Below are 16,162 nucleotides of genomic sequence, written 5' to 3'. Positions count from 1 at the left end.
CAAAGGATTTGTTATTCAAGGCACCCCAAAAAGCCTGAGGTTCCTGTTCTCTTTGTTTCTGCTGTCCCCTCCAAGTCCCATGGAGTGATGTGGAATGATCTAGATCTAGTGTGCACAGAGGGGGTCTGTGTCACAGCTGAGGAATCCTGAGTCTCAGAATATAAGAAGATGATGCCAGTTTGCCAAAATTTGTTCCAGAGGGAGAGATTTTTAAAAATTATTCTTGTCACTAAAGAAATCTGTCCCCTGCCCAGAGGGAGATATTATCTTTTTCTCCCAAGACTGTTTGACATACAATCATTCTCAGATATAAGCACAGACGGAAACTGTCACAAGACATGTTGAAACGATGGAGAATAGCTCCGGAATATTGAACTTTGCTGAGTGACCTGCCCAAGGGTTTTTGGGGCTATGGTTATTTCAGTTATTTTTTATCAGGTATTGAGAGTCAGAATATCTATGTAGGATGACTTAAATAAGGGCCCTATTCGTTTGACAATGAACAGCTTTTAAAATACACACATTGATTATTTGGCATGTGCTCAGTTTCAACAAAGTGGATTTTTTTGTAAGCATTAGAAAGCACTCCAGTTACTCACTTTTTCAAGGAAAATTACCAAGCAAGGTAGGTTTCTGCATTGTAGAGTTGATATCCGATCCCAGCTTTAATGTGGGCACAGAGTCACAATGTAGATTCGAAGCCAACTTATTGAACTTCTTCAATAACGTATAATATTGTTGAGCATGTAAAGCGATCATTTCTAATTTGAATTTTATATGTCTCATCATCAGGCTGGTTATTTGCTAAACTGGAAAGTTAAGCAGTGAGAGTGAAGGCTGCTGTTCTTCTTTGGAGAATGTCTTGGGCTTTGATAATACTTCACATGTGATGCTGTCTGGAAGATTCTAATTATGTGAAACAGAGAGTAGATATGCTACAATTAGATTTGATTAAAAAAAAAGAGCTGATAATATTGACTTTATTATTTGGCAAAACCCCATAGGAAACCGGAACTATTAGGCAACCCTATCTTGACAATGTTGTAAGCAAGTCAGTAGGAGCCACTCAAAGGCTTAGCCGGCTTATATAACGGTTTAAGCACCTTACATTCTCTAAGGAGGCAGGTTTTATCGGATATTCAAGACAGGCTCATGACAGATGTAGAGACATTGTGCTTATTGTATGAGTTCGTGTTAGAGCAGAGTGGGAAGGAATAATATTTATAAATGACTTCAAGGGTAAATTTGTGACTGTCTGACTTGTAAATGGATCTAAAGCTTTTTGTGGGCGGCATGAGAGAAGTCTCTAGTTCCGTATCAGCAGGAGCTCTTGTCTTGGTTTGTGTGGTCACAAGGGAGGCTTCAGGAAGCCTATGAATCTGTTAAGTTTGATGTGTATGGATGTGTTGTTGCATTTTGAGCAGAGGGATTCAGTAACTTTAATCAGAAGGATCAGTCAGGATTAAGAATGGAGAGTTCCCTTGTTAGGGATCCAGCATTGTCACTCCAGTGGCCCAGGTGGCAGCGGTGGCATGGGTGTGATCCCTGGCCTGGGAACTTCCACATGCTGTGAGCACGCCCCCCTCCCCCCAAAAAGATTAAGAACAGTGTTTCACAGCTCAGATTAACCAAGGAATAACTCAGAGACATTTAGCTAGGTTTTTTCTGTACTTTTAGTTATTTGGAATAAAAATTATACATGCAAAGGTAAGGGAAAGTGAGACTGAGTCAAGAGACAAAGGAGAAACCAGGATTAAAAGAGAGAGGGGTGAGAGTAAGGTAAAGCAACCAAAACAACTGTAGTTAATCTGAGAACAAAAAAATCTTGTTTGTACATTCTTTTGGGCAAAATAATTATCTGACAAGTAGTAGAGAGGTCAGGCTGGAGATTTTTTTTTATTTGAAATGGACACCTAAATTATCCAAGAAATGATTTTAGTTGTTGATAAATTTTCCAGAAAGCCTTGAGAGTTCTGCTAAGGTATACACATGATATATTCTCTCTTCACATGTCCATCCATCATCACCTTCACCACAGTCATGTTAGTTCAGCCTCATTGCCCTCAGAATTTCTCACAGGTCAAGTTGAACAAAACCCTAGGAGAAGATCACATAGCAGAAAAACCACACAAACTCTTCCCTGAGTGATGAGCCCTGATCTCTAATAGCCAAACTCTTTTATTTTTTGCTTTTTAGGACCACACCTGTGGCATATGGAAGTTCCTAGGCTAGGGGTCGAATTGGAGCTGCAGCTGCCAGCCTATGCCACAGCCACAGCAATGCCAGATCTGAGCCAAAGCTGAGACCTATGCTACAGCTTGAGGCAATGCTGGATCCTTTGTCCACTGAGCAAGGGGAGGGATCAAACCCGCATCCTCACAGACCCTATGTCAGCTTCTTAGCCCACTGAGCCACAATGGGAGCTCCTCTAAAAGTCAAACTCTTGAATTAGTTCTATTTTAATGCTTTTTTTCAGGGCGCAGTCACTTACTTCAGAATTATGGACAAAGTTTTGGACACACATTTCAAACTCTGTTAACCTAGAAACAACTGAATTATCATTTATTCAAACTGTATTTTATATGAGAAGCATAATTCACGAGCACGTGTTTTATTATTAGTCACTACACAAAGCAATTTCATATCACTAGGAAAATTACCAAAGATGATTAAAGGCTATTTAATAATTAATTGGCCTGTCAGAATCCTTTTTCCTCAACATTCAGGAGCTATATATTGGCCTAATTATGCCCAGGAAAGTAAGTGATCCCAGACTACTTTTTGTTGTTGTTGTTGTTATTTGTCTTTTTGTCTTTTTAGGACCGCATCCACGGCATACGGTCCCAGGCTAGGGGTCTAATTGGAGCTGTAGCCACTGGCCTACGCCACAGCTACAGCAACTCGGGATCTGAGCTGCGTCTTCGACCTACACCACAGCTCATGGCAACACCAGATCCTTAACCCATTGATCAAGGCCAGGAATCAAACCCTCATCCTCAAGGGTGCTAGTTGGGTTCGTTAACCGCTAAGCCACAACGGGAACTCCTATCGTTGTTTCTTTACTCTGTTTTAAAACATTGTCAAAACTCCATTAGAGAAAGGAAGGATATAAAACTCTATGGTATTCTATGTTTCATTAGAGTTATCCTGGCTTATACCTGAAGACCCCTTTCAAATATACTGCCTCAAGATTTCAGGACATGCTGTTCTGCTTGCTGGAATGTTCTTTCCCTGGATATTCACTTTCAGGGTGTTACTCCAAAGTTTGTTCTGTAAAGATGTTTCCCCTTGTCATCTTGGAAAATATTAATCCAAGTTTCTAAAATTTAATTATCTAAAATATTACCTACACTTTTTTTTCCTCTATGCTGCTTTATTTTTCTTCAGAACACTTGCCCATTGTATTCTAGACCTATTTTTGTCGGTATTCTTCAGTAGCATAGAAGGAAGCTTTGTGAAGACAGCTTCACTGTTGAATCTCTTGCTTCTAGAATGGTGCCCAGAACACCAAAGTTCCTATTTATGGAAAGAATGAACTGTATGTAAACTTCTCTCTAAATATTTTGGAATCGTGTCTTTAGATGGATTGAATAGTCATCCTTCATCTATACCAAAAACAACAGCAGCTTCTCTGACTGTTAAATACAGAATATATTGCCTTATTCTAGGAACAATTTCTAAGAGTTAGATTTTAAGCTTAGCAGTTGCTAGAAGGAATAGCTCTACATCAATAGCATAGTCTTAGTTGTCCTATTTACTACAAATTTATAAAATATAATTGGCCACTTTTTATTCAACAGTTTAAAATTTCAAATTTTGGTGTTTAAGTGGCCTTTTTTCTATTATTTTGCATGGATATATGACATCCTGACCTATCACTAGTACAGAAGATTAAAAAGCAAAGATCTAAATTATCCATTTATCATTTTACTGCTCATAATTCCAAAATCAAGATCTATACAAAAAGTAATTGAAATAATAAAAATGGTTCCATATAAAATATGAGGAGAGGATGGTGTGAGTGGTTAAAAATGTAAGTTACTACAATTGTCTATTATTTATATTCTTTGATTCCATAAACTCCACAGCTGAATTTAAGGTTCAAGAGGTTTAATCAACTCAACTCAGGTGCTTAAAAGTAATATTCCACCTGTATCCTTCAGGTGGTCTTATTTCACTTTTATTCTTAAAGATCGTATTTTATATTCTGTGATAATCTTTAAATTACTTCAGGATTTATTTCAAATGCATAGGGCATGGAGTCAATTAAAAAAAAACAAACGTGAAGAGTTCCAATTGTGACTCAGTGGGTTGAGAACCCAATTAGTGTTCATGAGGATGTGAGTTCATTCCCTGGCCTCGCTCAGTGGGTTAAGGATCTGGCATTGCCGCAAGCCGCATCGTAGGTCCAGGATGCTCTTGGATCTGGCGTTGCTGTGGCTGTGGCTGTGGCTTAGGCCAGCAGCTGCAACTCCAGTTTGACCCGTAGGCTGAGAACGTCCATATGTCACAGGTGTGGCCCTAAAAAGACAAAAACCAAAAACAAACAACATGAGCTTCATTTTTAGAAGAGCTGTATATGTAACTCTATATTGCATATTTTAGTATTCATGGTTATAAATTGTAGACTAAATTATGATTGTCTTAATGTGGAAAATGAACAAATAGTCTCAAAATATAGAGTCAAGATAATTTTACAGCTTTTTAAAATCTAAAAATTTCAATTTCCAACAGTTTTTTTTTTATTATCAACTTTTGTCCTTCTTTTTGATGAAATGGGGTAAAAGTTGAAAAAAGATAATTGAGGAAACGGTTAAAAATGACTTCGTTGTACTGATCCAAATGGTCTTAGCCTGCTATCAAGGTTTGCTGCTGAAATTTTTTCCATTACCTGTCATCAAGAAGAGGAGAAGTATGGTTCCTATAAATTATGTTGCAGAGCGATTGCAGTAGAAAAATGGCACCCATTATTTTATCAAATTACTTTTTATCTACAAGACTGCTCTCCTTGCTGCCATGGTATTGTAAATTAGGTGGTAATGTTTGAAAAAGGGAGTTGTTACTTAGTTTCTAATCTCTACTGCTATCACTGACAAAATAACTTTGTCTTTTAAGTAAATCCCATAAGACCCCACTGAGTGTTTTGTGGTCTGGGCTGCTGTACGTGTTTACTACTGATATATTCTCATGATAAAAATAAATTTAAGGAATGTTTTATTTCATTAGTATTATGGGACTATGAGTTAGCCAAGAAGTATTATTAACTTGAAGAATGGTTAATTTAACATGTAGTGTCTAAATCTCCTGGTGTTCTAACTTCCAACTGCAACTTCTTCATTGAGCTAAAATTGTAACCTGTGGCATACACTTCTATATATTTCAGTATTTTTCATAAATGTTATTCAGCTGTAGATGGGGATGTGGTTTGGCAAAAACAAAACAAAAAAAAAAACCAAAAAACCCCCTAATGCATGTCCAAGGTCTTTGATGTCTTAGCTGTTTTATCTTGTCCAGTGCTTACATTTCAGTACCTTGTAGATACCTAGTAACCAGTGGTATTATTACTCTCATTTTATAGAAAAACACACTTTCACCAAATCATGCAACTTTGAAAAAGTGGAGTTAAGACTGGTCAGGGTCTAAAGCTGTGTTGTACTATCTCATATTATTCACATACATTTTTCATATTGAGAACTATGAGAAAGGCAAGGATAATTATGCTTATTTATATGATGAGAAGAAGGTTGAGCATGTCTTTATGAAGGTGTAATTTTAAGAAGCAGGATGACGTATGGAAGTAGTCCTGAAATTGAAGTTTTGGAACTTGAGTCCTTGATTTAAGCACTAAATAACTATATGGATGAACAAATAATTTAACTAAGAAGAGATCCCATTTCCTTCTATGTAAAGTGAAGGAGTTGGTTTCAGTATTTCAAGTTCTCTTCTACACTGGACTCACTCTGATTCTGTAATGTCGAAAGATTATTATTGCGTTGACTGTCTTGATTTTGATGAAGAGAGAAAATGTCTTAGAATGAATTTGTGAAAGGCACAAAGGGAATTCTTGTTTACTTAAAGGCAGGGTTATAATCAGAGGACATGGAAATACCATCTTTAAGATTTTTTAAAATGTGAAGAATCCACTTTATTGGAGTGCCTCAAGAGTGAAAAAATTCACACAACAACAAATACACTTCTGAGTCCTTCCCGTGTGCAAAGCACTGTGGAATTGTGTAAGATATAACTACTATCTTCAAGGAGACTTTGATCAAGTTGGGGAGATAGATGTGTAAACACTAATAGAATTTAGTATTTGTACAATACTATACAGTAGGATCTAGTCCTAGTGAGGTACTCAAAGGAACAATTTAGAAACTCAACAGTAATTCAGAATAGCTCTATTTATTTATTTGCTTAAACCAAATGAAAGGCAATACATAACCTGAAGTAATACTTTAAATACTTCCTTTGTTGCTCATCCATTTTCCTCATAGTTTCAACTCTGTGCCTCTTCTCAAAGTTTCTCCAAATCACAGCCCTGTACATCTTGTGTCTTTCTCTCTTCTACTCCTCCTTCTCCCTTATGTGCAAATTTTGAAAGACAAAATTCACAGGAACCCATCTGGCATGAGAAGCTCAATCTCTGTAAAGAGAGAAGGGAAAGACACCAAGCCAGCAAAGACAGTTCACCCTTACAGGGTCTGTGATGGTTATAGCCTGGCTTTTCCAGCTTCCCTTCCCTTCTTTTTCTCTTTGGTACAGAACTCCTTCCTGTGGGAAATATGAGCCAGGGAGTTTGTTGGGCCTACACTATCACCAGCTGTCCACAGAGACAGACAGGCTCCAGGCCTGGCCATCAGACTCCTTCATTCCCCTGACCGAGGACACGAGTGGTTCAAGGACATGAATGCATCCCAAACTGAGTCAATCAGATGCCCTCTGGGAAACTGGTTATGGACTCTGTCCTCCTTTTGTTCACAAGCAGTGAGGATCATAATGTGGAATTGCCAGTACTCTTTGGTTGGATTCAACCGGTGGCCCAAGGACTGAAGCTGACTAAGAAGGAGGGCAGAACTGGAAAACAGAAAAATCAATTGCTGGCAGCATGCGCCTCTAGGTCCAGCAGTGTCTGAGGCTGAGGCACCACTGAATTGTTCAGTTACGTGAACTAATCCCATCTTTTTTGTCTCCTTAGCTAGTTGATTTTCTCCTTCTTGAAATGGAAAGAGCTCTGTATAAGGCACAGCTTCAGCAGTGTTTGTGGGAATATTCACACATCAATAATTGTTGTCCAGTCATATGTCCCAAGGGTTAGTCTTTATGGAGGCTAGCAAAATATTAGTCCAGAGTACCTAAATATTTTCACATCTCAGGTCCCTCTTTGCTTAATTAGTAGGGCTTTGTTTATAGCTCAGTGTCTCTTTTTTTTTTTTTTTTTTTTACATTGAGAGTGTATGTCACACCTCTCAAGTCCCTCTCTAGGTGCTGTGAAGTAGACCCCACTTTAGTTCATTGTAGTACCTTCTTCAAACCTTGGTGTTGGGGAATGGTTAACTTCTCAAAGAGCAAACCAGCATTGTTAGTATTTAATCCCCTCTCCTTGTGACCGGTGTTTTAACTCTAGAGATGAAAAAGGAACATGGGAAAGACCTCTTTGACACAATAAAGCCAGAAATAAGGGCTTCTTTTGGATGTCTGGGTCTGTAATCCTCTAGGAGTAAATGATAGAATAATTAAATCCTTCCCACTTACAACCCATTAGAAACAAATTAAGGGTCCCAGTCTTGATCTAAGTCTCCTCGCTTACTCTGGGGGGCTCCCTGACCATGATTAGAGAAACCAGCTTATCTCTACCTGCTGAGAGCTCATCTGTTAGGATTTGTCTTCAAGGGAAAGAGATATACCTTCTTTACTTCCAGCTTCCAAGACCACTCAAAGGGTGTCATGTCTGAGCTTCATTAGTCTTGTGTGGATAGAGATTAGCTAATTATCTCCTCAGTCTTCATTAGGTTCAGTATTCAGAGTTTAATGAATGTTTTTCAGCTTAAGTTTCTGGAAGATTTTTGATGCTTTTGTGTGAAATAGAAAATATAAAAGACGATGTAGCTTGGGGCATGTGGAATGTGAGTTACCAGATAGGTGTGCATGGAATTACCATGCCAGGAGCTGGAAATACTGGTCTGAAACTCAGTACAGAGGCTCTAAGTTGAAGAGAGTGAGGGAGGCTGCTGAGGGATAAATGATTAGAAGGGGAAAACATCAGATGGGCATCACTGTGATGCCAGCCAGTGATCCTCACACCAGGGTACAAAATGACTTTGCAGTGGGTACACTGGTGGGTCATTTAAAGGGAAGCCATTGTCCAGAGAATGGCCTTCATAAGTATCCTTTTCTACAACTGATTGACCTGAACAGTTATTTGAGGTAGGTCTTCCCTTTGTCACCTCCCCTTCCACGAAACCCTCTTTTGCCCATGTTACAAAGGGAACACCTACCTTCACCGATCAAGAATCATATTATGAGACCTTGGGCTTCAAAACCTGCACAACAGCAGGCAGAGGAACTGTTCAGTGATTCCTCTATTCAAGACTATAAATTTTACTTTCTCATTAAAAGGTATAAGCCCAACAGAGTTTTACTTTTTGTATTTATCATTTTACTGTCTAAATTTATACTTTTTATATTTGTGTTTACCCTTTAAATTTGTGTTATATATAGATTATTTTTATTAATTTTATAGAAATAATTTTAATGAATAAGTAAAGAAAATTTATAGGCTTGTGTTCATAGGATATTAAAAATAAATTCCTGGGAGTTCCCATCATGGCTCAGCGAAAACGAATCTGACAAGTATCCATGAGGAGTCAGGTTCGATCCCTGGCCTCACTCAGTGGGTTAAGGATCTGGCCTTGCTGTGGCCAGATTCAGTCCCTAGCCTGGGAACTTCCATATGCTGCAGATGTGGCCATAAAAAGAAAAAAAAAATCCTCTATTTGTTGCAGACAACTATAATAAGGTGATAATGAAGAACTTTCAAGTATAAAAGATATACATAAATATCACCTGCTGTGAGGATACAGGAGATATACAGATTTGAGGAGGAAAGGAAACACAGACTTTTTTCTCAGGACCTACAGACAAAAAAATTTGAACTACTTGAACATTACTGATGCAAATGATTGGTATGTCTTTGACAAAAATGGGAGCAGTGCTCCAGTGACAAATGTCTAACAGAAAGATAAGTGTTTTTTGTTTTTTGGTTTTTTTCTTCCTTAGAGCCGCACCTATGGCATGTAGATGTTCCCAGGCTAGGGGTTGAATTGGAGCTGCAGCTGCTTGCTTATGCCGCAGCCACAGCAATGCAGGATCCTGAACCCACTGAGTGAGGCCAGGGATCGAACCCACATCCTCGTGGATACCAGTTGGGTTGGTTACTGCTGAGCCACAACGGGAACTCTGAAAACTAAGTGTTCTGATGCTTAGACTCCAGCTGTCTCCTTAGAACCTAATTTAGAATCTTACTTTATCAATTCATTCTTTTGCAGCTCCTTGGGTCTTCACCCTTGGGAAAAACTCAGGGACCTCAATGGTTATCTTATTCAGTCACTGTTTGATCCTGAGTAATCTTTTCAATTCTTTGAAAAATTGATTCATATTTCCTTCATCTGTCTCTTCATCTCTTTTCCTCCACCTCTTCCTTCTTTGCAGAACGCATTTATAAAATGAAATTTTTACACAAAGGGTTTGTGATAAGTATTGGGGATATGACTGGTGAAGAAAATGAGAAGTTTCTGACCTTTCTGAGCCTACAGTCTAGTGGGAAATACAGCCAGTGAAACAAGCATTATTGTAAAGTACAAGGTCTATAAACAAGGAAGCACAGGATATTATGATGAGCCATGTAGGAAACATGTTACTTTGTCTGGGAAGGTAGGGATGAGGATTGTCAGTAAATATTTCTAAGAATAAATGTCATCTAAGTTCACTCACTAGATTGTCACTTTGTCCTTTCTTGCTCAGCACTGTTCTACTGAGAATCAAGACTGATAAAATTCACATAAAGCACATTCTACCTGAAAGGTAGAGATACAGTAAACAGCCAGTTGAGGAAATGAATAGGATAAATTTCATGTAGTGATGAATGCTATGTAGAAAAATGATAATTCATTCATTTCTTACATTAAAATTTAATGAGTGGAGTTCCTGTCGTGGTGCAGTGGGAACAAATCTGACTAGGAACCATGAGGTTTTGGGTTCGATCCCTGGCCTCACTCACTGGGTTAAGGATCCAGTGTTGCTGTGAGCCGTGGTGTAAATCACAGACGAGGCTCAGATCCCTCGTTGCTGTGGCGTAGCCCAGCAGCTGTAGCTGCAATTAGACCCCTAGCCTGGGAACCTCCATATGCCGTGGGTGCAGCCTTAAAAAACAACAGCAAAAAATCTAATGAGTGCCTTGTATTTTCTTGGTGCTGGTCTAAGTGCTGGGCATAAAGAGAACAAGACAAGACAGTGTCCCTTTTCTCATGGAACTTACATTTATTTCTATTAGAGGAATAATACACAAACAAAAACATACAGTAGGAGGTTAGATGGTGATAAGGGTTAGGAAATGAAATGATAAAAGAGAAAGGGAAAGAGTGTGGAGAGGTCTTTTTTTTTTGTCTTTTTTTTGCCTTTTCTAGGGCTGCTCCCACGGCATGTGGAGGTTCCCAGACTAGGGGTCTAATTGGAGCTGTAGCCACCGACCTACGCCAGAGCCACAGCAACACAGGATCCAAGCCGCGTCTGCAACCTACATCACAGCTTATGGCAACGCTAGATCCTTAACCCACTGAGCAAGGCCAGGGACCGAACCCACAACCTCATGGTTCCTAGTTGGATTCGTTAACCACTGTGCCACAACGGGAACTCCAGAGAGGTCTATTTTTGATAGATGATGGTAAGGGAAATTTCCTGAGGCTGTGACAATTGAGCAGAATCCTGAGTGAAGTGAGGGACCAACTCATGCAAATATCTGGGAAAATTTTGTTCCAGGTAGAGGAACCTGCAAGTGAAAAGACTGTGAGGCCAGAAGCATGCATCATCTGTTCAAGGAACAACAAAGAGGCCAGCATGGCTGCAGCAGAAAGAAGCACTGGCAGACAGCAGTTGAGGATGAAGGTAGCCGGAGGTCAGACCACGAAGCTTTGCAGATCATGGTAAGGAGGATTCTTTTCTAAATATGATCTGAAGGCACCGGAGGATTTGAGTGGGGGGGGGTGAGGTGGTCTGGTTTATGTTTTTAAAAGATCACTCTTATTTGGTTCCTATTGTTAGTTTCTACGAGCTTGAGGGTTTCTTAGCTTGGTTTGTCTGAGAAGGATATTTGAGCTGGGTCCCAATGCTGCAATCTGAAGGACAAGAAGGACTTACCCAGACATTGAGGAGAAATCATTGTGTTGTATGTAAAGACATCAGTGGGAGCTGAAGTCTGATGGTGAGTGAAGGAAGCATGTCCTCTTCAGAGATCTGCAAAACATTCATTTGGGCTGATGTCCAGAGTACAAAGGCAGGACGGTTAAAGAGGAGGCTGAGAATGTATAGTGGTGAGGGAGGAATTTGGATTTTATCCTAAAGACAATGGAAGGGAACGTTTTGAAGAATTTTAGGGAGGGAAACATCAGAGCAGTTCTCTATTTTGAATGACTTGCTTAGACTACTGGAGAGGAACTGGCAATGGGAGATCAGGTAGCAGGGTGTGGAAGTAACTCAGGTGGAGGGATGGAGTATAGTCAGACTTTGTGTGAACATTTCTTGAAGCTATTCTCTCTTAATTTTGGACAGCTATGGTTGCTGAATAGGTCTTGCCTTTGGAGTCAGTCTGCCATCTTGGAACTTCCACAGTTTATCTTAGTTTTGTTCTCTTGTCACACGGGACAAATTTAATTTGGTTTCTACATGGCAATCCTTTGTATTTTTGAAGGCAACCTTTCCCCATATTTCTTTCCATCGTGTGGGAGTATTTTTTGGTGGGTGCATGTCCTGTATTTCTTCAACTCATGAACGTTGAGTATTCCCCATGTCACATAGCTTTTTGTTCCTTCTCAATATTCTGATCATTTTTATTTAGATCAATTCTTGTTGGTTAGTGACTGTCTCAGAGTGTGCCACCATACTTTTACCAGCTCAGTAAAGGGAGTAATTATTTCTTCCCTCGTTATGACCATTATATTTTACAAATAGTAACTGACATTCTCAAGAGATTTTTCTAGTGCCTGTACAGTGTTATTAAATATTTTAGTTGCAGCCAACTAAAATTCTCATTTTCTTCTCAGTTATGTTACCATTAAACATGAGTCTGGCTGTGTGAATAAATAGATACAGGGGACCAGGGTGGAAGCAGGGTGTCCAAAAAGGTGGCTTTGTGATAATCAGATCAGAGAAGATGGAAACTTTATCTAGAACATTTATAGTAGAAATGGAGAAAAAGTGGTTGAATTCTGAATACATTTTGAAGGAAAATCCACTCCATTATTTTGTAACCCCTATAAAATGTAAATATCAATGGCATGAAGAGTCAACCTTTGCCATGTTGTCTCAGGTTAACTTGCCCTTATTTAGTCCCTACCACATGGCTCAGGTTGAAACCTTTCATTTAGTGCATATTTTACATACATTAATATACATGGATACGATGTGTCAAAATAATTGACTCCCATGATAGGTTGCAAGTATGTAACTTTAAAATACCTGGCATATGCTATAGGTTTTATTTTGTTTCACTTTTGTTGTATTGATCCAAAGTGTGTCATATTGGAGACTTTTACTGTCAACTTCACATTTCATTAAACCACTCATAATAGAAGACACTGACAGAGGGGCTGGCTGTGCTTTGTGTCTTTTATAGGATTCATAGGAAATGTCATTATGATTATGTCTTTTTGCTAAATGGGATTCATAAGAACTGCTTCATATTTATAGAGAAGATGACTGCCCTCCCATCTGAAAGAGCCCCTCAGCTCCATGCCTATGCATCCTGGTGCTTTTGCTCACACTCATTTCTATAATGCACTGTGATCGGAGATTTTGGTGTCCTATTGGCAAGTCCTGGTGAGACAATGTCAGCTTGTCTTGTGCCAATTTATCTGCACATTGAATGACAGCTGTACTATCCCTGAATAGTAACAGCATGAGAGGTCATTTGACCTGGCTGTGCTGCCAACTGAAAGGCTTAATGTGTTTTCAAATCTTGGGTTATTAGAGCCAAAGGAACTTTATAAATCACCTTGACTCTTTTCTCATCTTATAGGTGTGGAAAATGAGAGAATAGCTAAGAAGAAAATGTTCTTTCTCTTTTTCTCTTTTTAGCCGTTATTACAGACAAGAAGGTGTGCATTTTAAAAAAAGCCATTATCTGGGCCTGAGTGAATATGTTACCGAGAAATCTTGTCAAAATATTATGACAGTCATTCTGGGGTCAGAGTCATGGTATCAGAAATATGGCTTGTGAAATTATCTTCAGAGAAACAGCCGGAGGGGCAGCTGAGAGATATGTCTCTTGTAGGTGGACGTGTCTCCACCTGTGACGACACACATAGGAAAGAGAGAAGAAAGCAGTTCCTTGCTTCTTCTTGGAGGGCAAATCATTGTAGCTACTCGGAAGTATTTTTAAAGGGCTGTTCTGTTAATAATAGTTAAAAAAACTCTGGGGTATAAAAGCAAGATTAGTAACCCGTTAACACAAAGGGAAGATAGCGCGTAATAACGTCTTTCTCCAGTGGGATGCTGCCACTTAAACTCACATCATGCCTTAGAGCAGTTCATACATGCCTTCTTTTTAGTCACCAGCTGAGCACCGATCTTATTTTCTCAGATATTTCTGAGCTGTGAGAGGTAGCTGCCTAAAAGGAAATCCAGGGGCTGTTCTTAGGATGAGGTGAAAATTGATTCTGAGAGGGAAAACAATAGATATTCCCTCTCATAAGGGGAGTGGGGAGGGCAAAGAGGTTCTCTGAGGGCTCCTTTGTGATTGAACTTGCTTTCCAAACCAGGATGTCATAGAAAGAGAGGTGGAGTGGGACAACAAACTTTCCAGTACCCGAGACCTCAGTTCCTCGCCTTTTATTTCTTAACATCCACATGTCTTGGTCAAGGTTTAAATCTCTTTCTAGAGTAATCCTTTTGATATGCCCACCTGCTTGCTGTCCCTGCAGTGTGGACCTCTTGCTGCGTGCTTCCGGGGGCACATACAGACGTGCTTCCCTGAAGAGAGAGGCTCAGAGACAAAGAGAGACAGAAAGAGGAGGTCCAAGACAATTTTCACCATTTGTCCTTGAACCTTGTGGACAGTGTTGTGTATTCCCATGTGAACATGTGTTTATGGGGAGGGAATATTGCCTACAAAATGGTGCATCACTGTAAAATATATGTGGGAAAACATTTTAGAAGAAGATAAGGTAACTGCTCTTCAGGATGATCAGGCTTCGGGGGAAGTGTACGAGTGTGAGTAGGTAACTCTGGACAGTGAGCCTCTAACCACATTGGAGAGAAGACATACATCAGCGTTTCAACCGACCCCATATCCCTAGTCACATGGGAGTATTTCCTGTTCCCAGGACATGCTGTGCAGTTTCTCCCCATGTGCATATTCTCCCTCCTGTCCCACTGTTGGAAATTACAGTAACTCTGGCTCAGGTTGTCAGTGTCAGAAAGTGAGACACACGGACAAGGAGAAATCTCGACAAGGCTCTTTACTTCTGCAGAAGGGCTCGGACACTCCAAAAAGTGTGTGCGCCGAACAAAGGACTCTCCCCTATTTATCCCTAACGCGGGTGATGTACCTGTCCCCTTCCCATTGGTTGGGTCAGGGCGCACATTCTTCCCAGTTGGCTACTTTGAAACAAATTTTTGCTGGGAAAAGAGGTAAAGAGGAAGGGGGTCCCAGGGTTGATTCAGCAGAACCCAGAGCAGGAGCAAAATGGAGTAACCAAGATTTCCCTTGAAAGAAAAGACATTATGTTACTTTCCACACCACTAAACCCTTCAGCTGCCCTACTGTCTCTAGCCATTGACCATGATTTTCCTTAAAGCTTCTCTGAAAACTCTCCCCTGAAGTCTATCCTTTTCCATTTACGGTGCTAACTAGATTGAGATGGTCAGAAGACGTCTGTGGTTTTTCGGGTTTTTTTTCTAATTATAGTTTGAGGATGAGTGTTTTTTTCCCCCCAGTTAGAGGCTATTAAGGTGTGAGCCAGGATTTTTAACTACTAATTCATTGCTTTCTGGAGAAGATGGTCTGAGAGAGTAACTTTAAAAGTTTCATAGTATCCAGTATTACATTTAGGTCTTTGATCCATTTTGAGTTTCTTTTGGGGTATGGTGTTAGAGAGTGTTCTGATTGCATTCTTTTGCATGCAGCTATCCAGTTTTCCCAGTACTACTTATTGAAGAGACTTTTTTCTCAACTATCTCCAATTCAACCCCTAGCCTGGGAACTTCCATACGCTGTGGGTGCAGTCCTAAAAAGACCCCCCCCCCCGCAAAAAAAAAAAGAGAGAGAAAGAAAAAGAAACATCTAATCTAATCTATAGTCTTTTAACGATTATGTTTGATATTGAGAAATCTGATGTTATTATTTTAATGTGCATAGCTATAGTTACATGAACAAGAAATTTATTGAAGTGTAAAATCTTTAGGTTTTGCTGCATTCTTGATTCTAGCTTTCTCTAGTGAATTACAAGTTACTGATTTTTAAACTCAGAAATAAAATCTTGGAGTTCCCATTGTGGCTCAGTGCTTAATGAATCCGACCAGGAACCATGAGGTTGCAGATTCAATCCCTGGCCTTGCTCAGTGGGTTAAGGATCCGGCGTTGCCTTGAGCTGTGGTGTAGGTTGCAGACGTGGCTCGGATCTGGTATTGATGTGACTGTGGCATAGGCCAGCGGCTAGGAACCTCCAGCGGCTAGGTGCGGCCCTAGAAAAAGGCAAAAAAAAAAAAAAAAAAAAAAAAAAAAAAAAAATCTCATATGCTAGTGCTTTTTATTTTTAAAAAAGATTATCTTTAGTTTTACCTTTTAGACTAATAAATTCCTTATAAGTTTGTGAAAGAATTAAAAAATCATAATTTGGAGAATTAAAAATAGTGTATTTTTTAAATTACTCTTAGGCACATAGAGTGACTT

At 39.5% G+C, this 16,162-nt stretch overlaps 1 protein-coding gene across 3 annotated transcripts in view; it reads left to right on the top strand.

The window, feature by feature from the left end:
* DNAJB9 (DnaJ heat shock protein family (Hsp40) member B9) overlaps positions 1 to 16,162 on the top strand; it is a 748,064-nt gene that overhangs the window by 162,950 nt on the left and 568,952 nt on the right. For all 3 annotated transcript variants that reach the window (XM_085005842.1, XM_085005841.1, XM_085005840.1), the window contains exon 6: positions 11,035 to 11,198. In XM_085005842.1, the coding sequence (XP_084861968.1) occupies positions 11,035 to 11,054 (20 nt within the window). In that variant the 3' untranslated portion in view covers positions 11,055 to 11,198. The remainder of the gene's footprint in view (positions 1 to 11,034; positions 11,199 to 16,162) is intronic.

The sequence above is a fragment of the Sus scrofa genome, chromosome 18 (genome assembly GCF_054392235.1).
Source record: "Sus scrofa isolate SSC_HxYL_T2T_F1_AM1 chromosome 18, Sscrofa_HxYL_maternal_Yorkshire_Landrace_v2.0, whole genome shotgun sequence".
Taxonomy (NCBI): domain Eukaryota; kingdom Metazoa; phylum Chordata; class Mammalia; order Artiodactyla; family Suidae; genus Sus; species Sus scrofa.
This window is presented reverse-complemented; position numbering and strand designations above follow the sequence as displayed.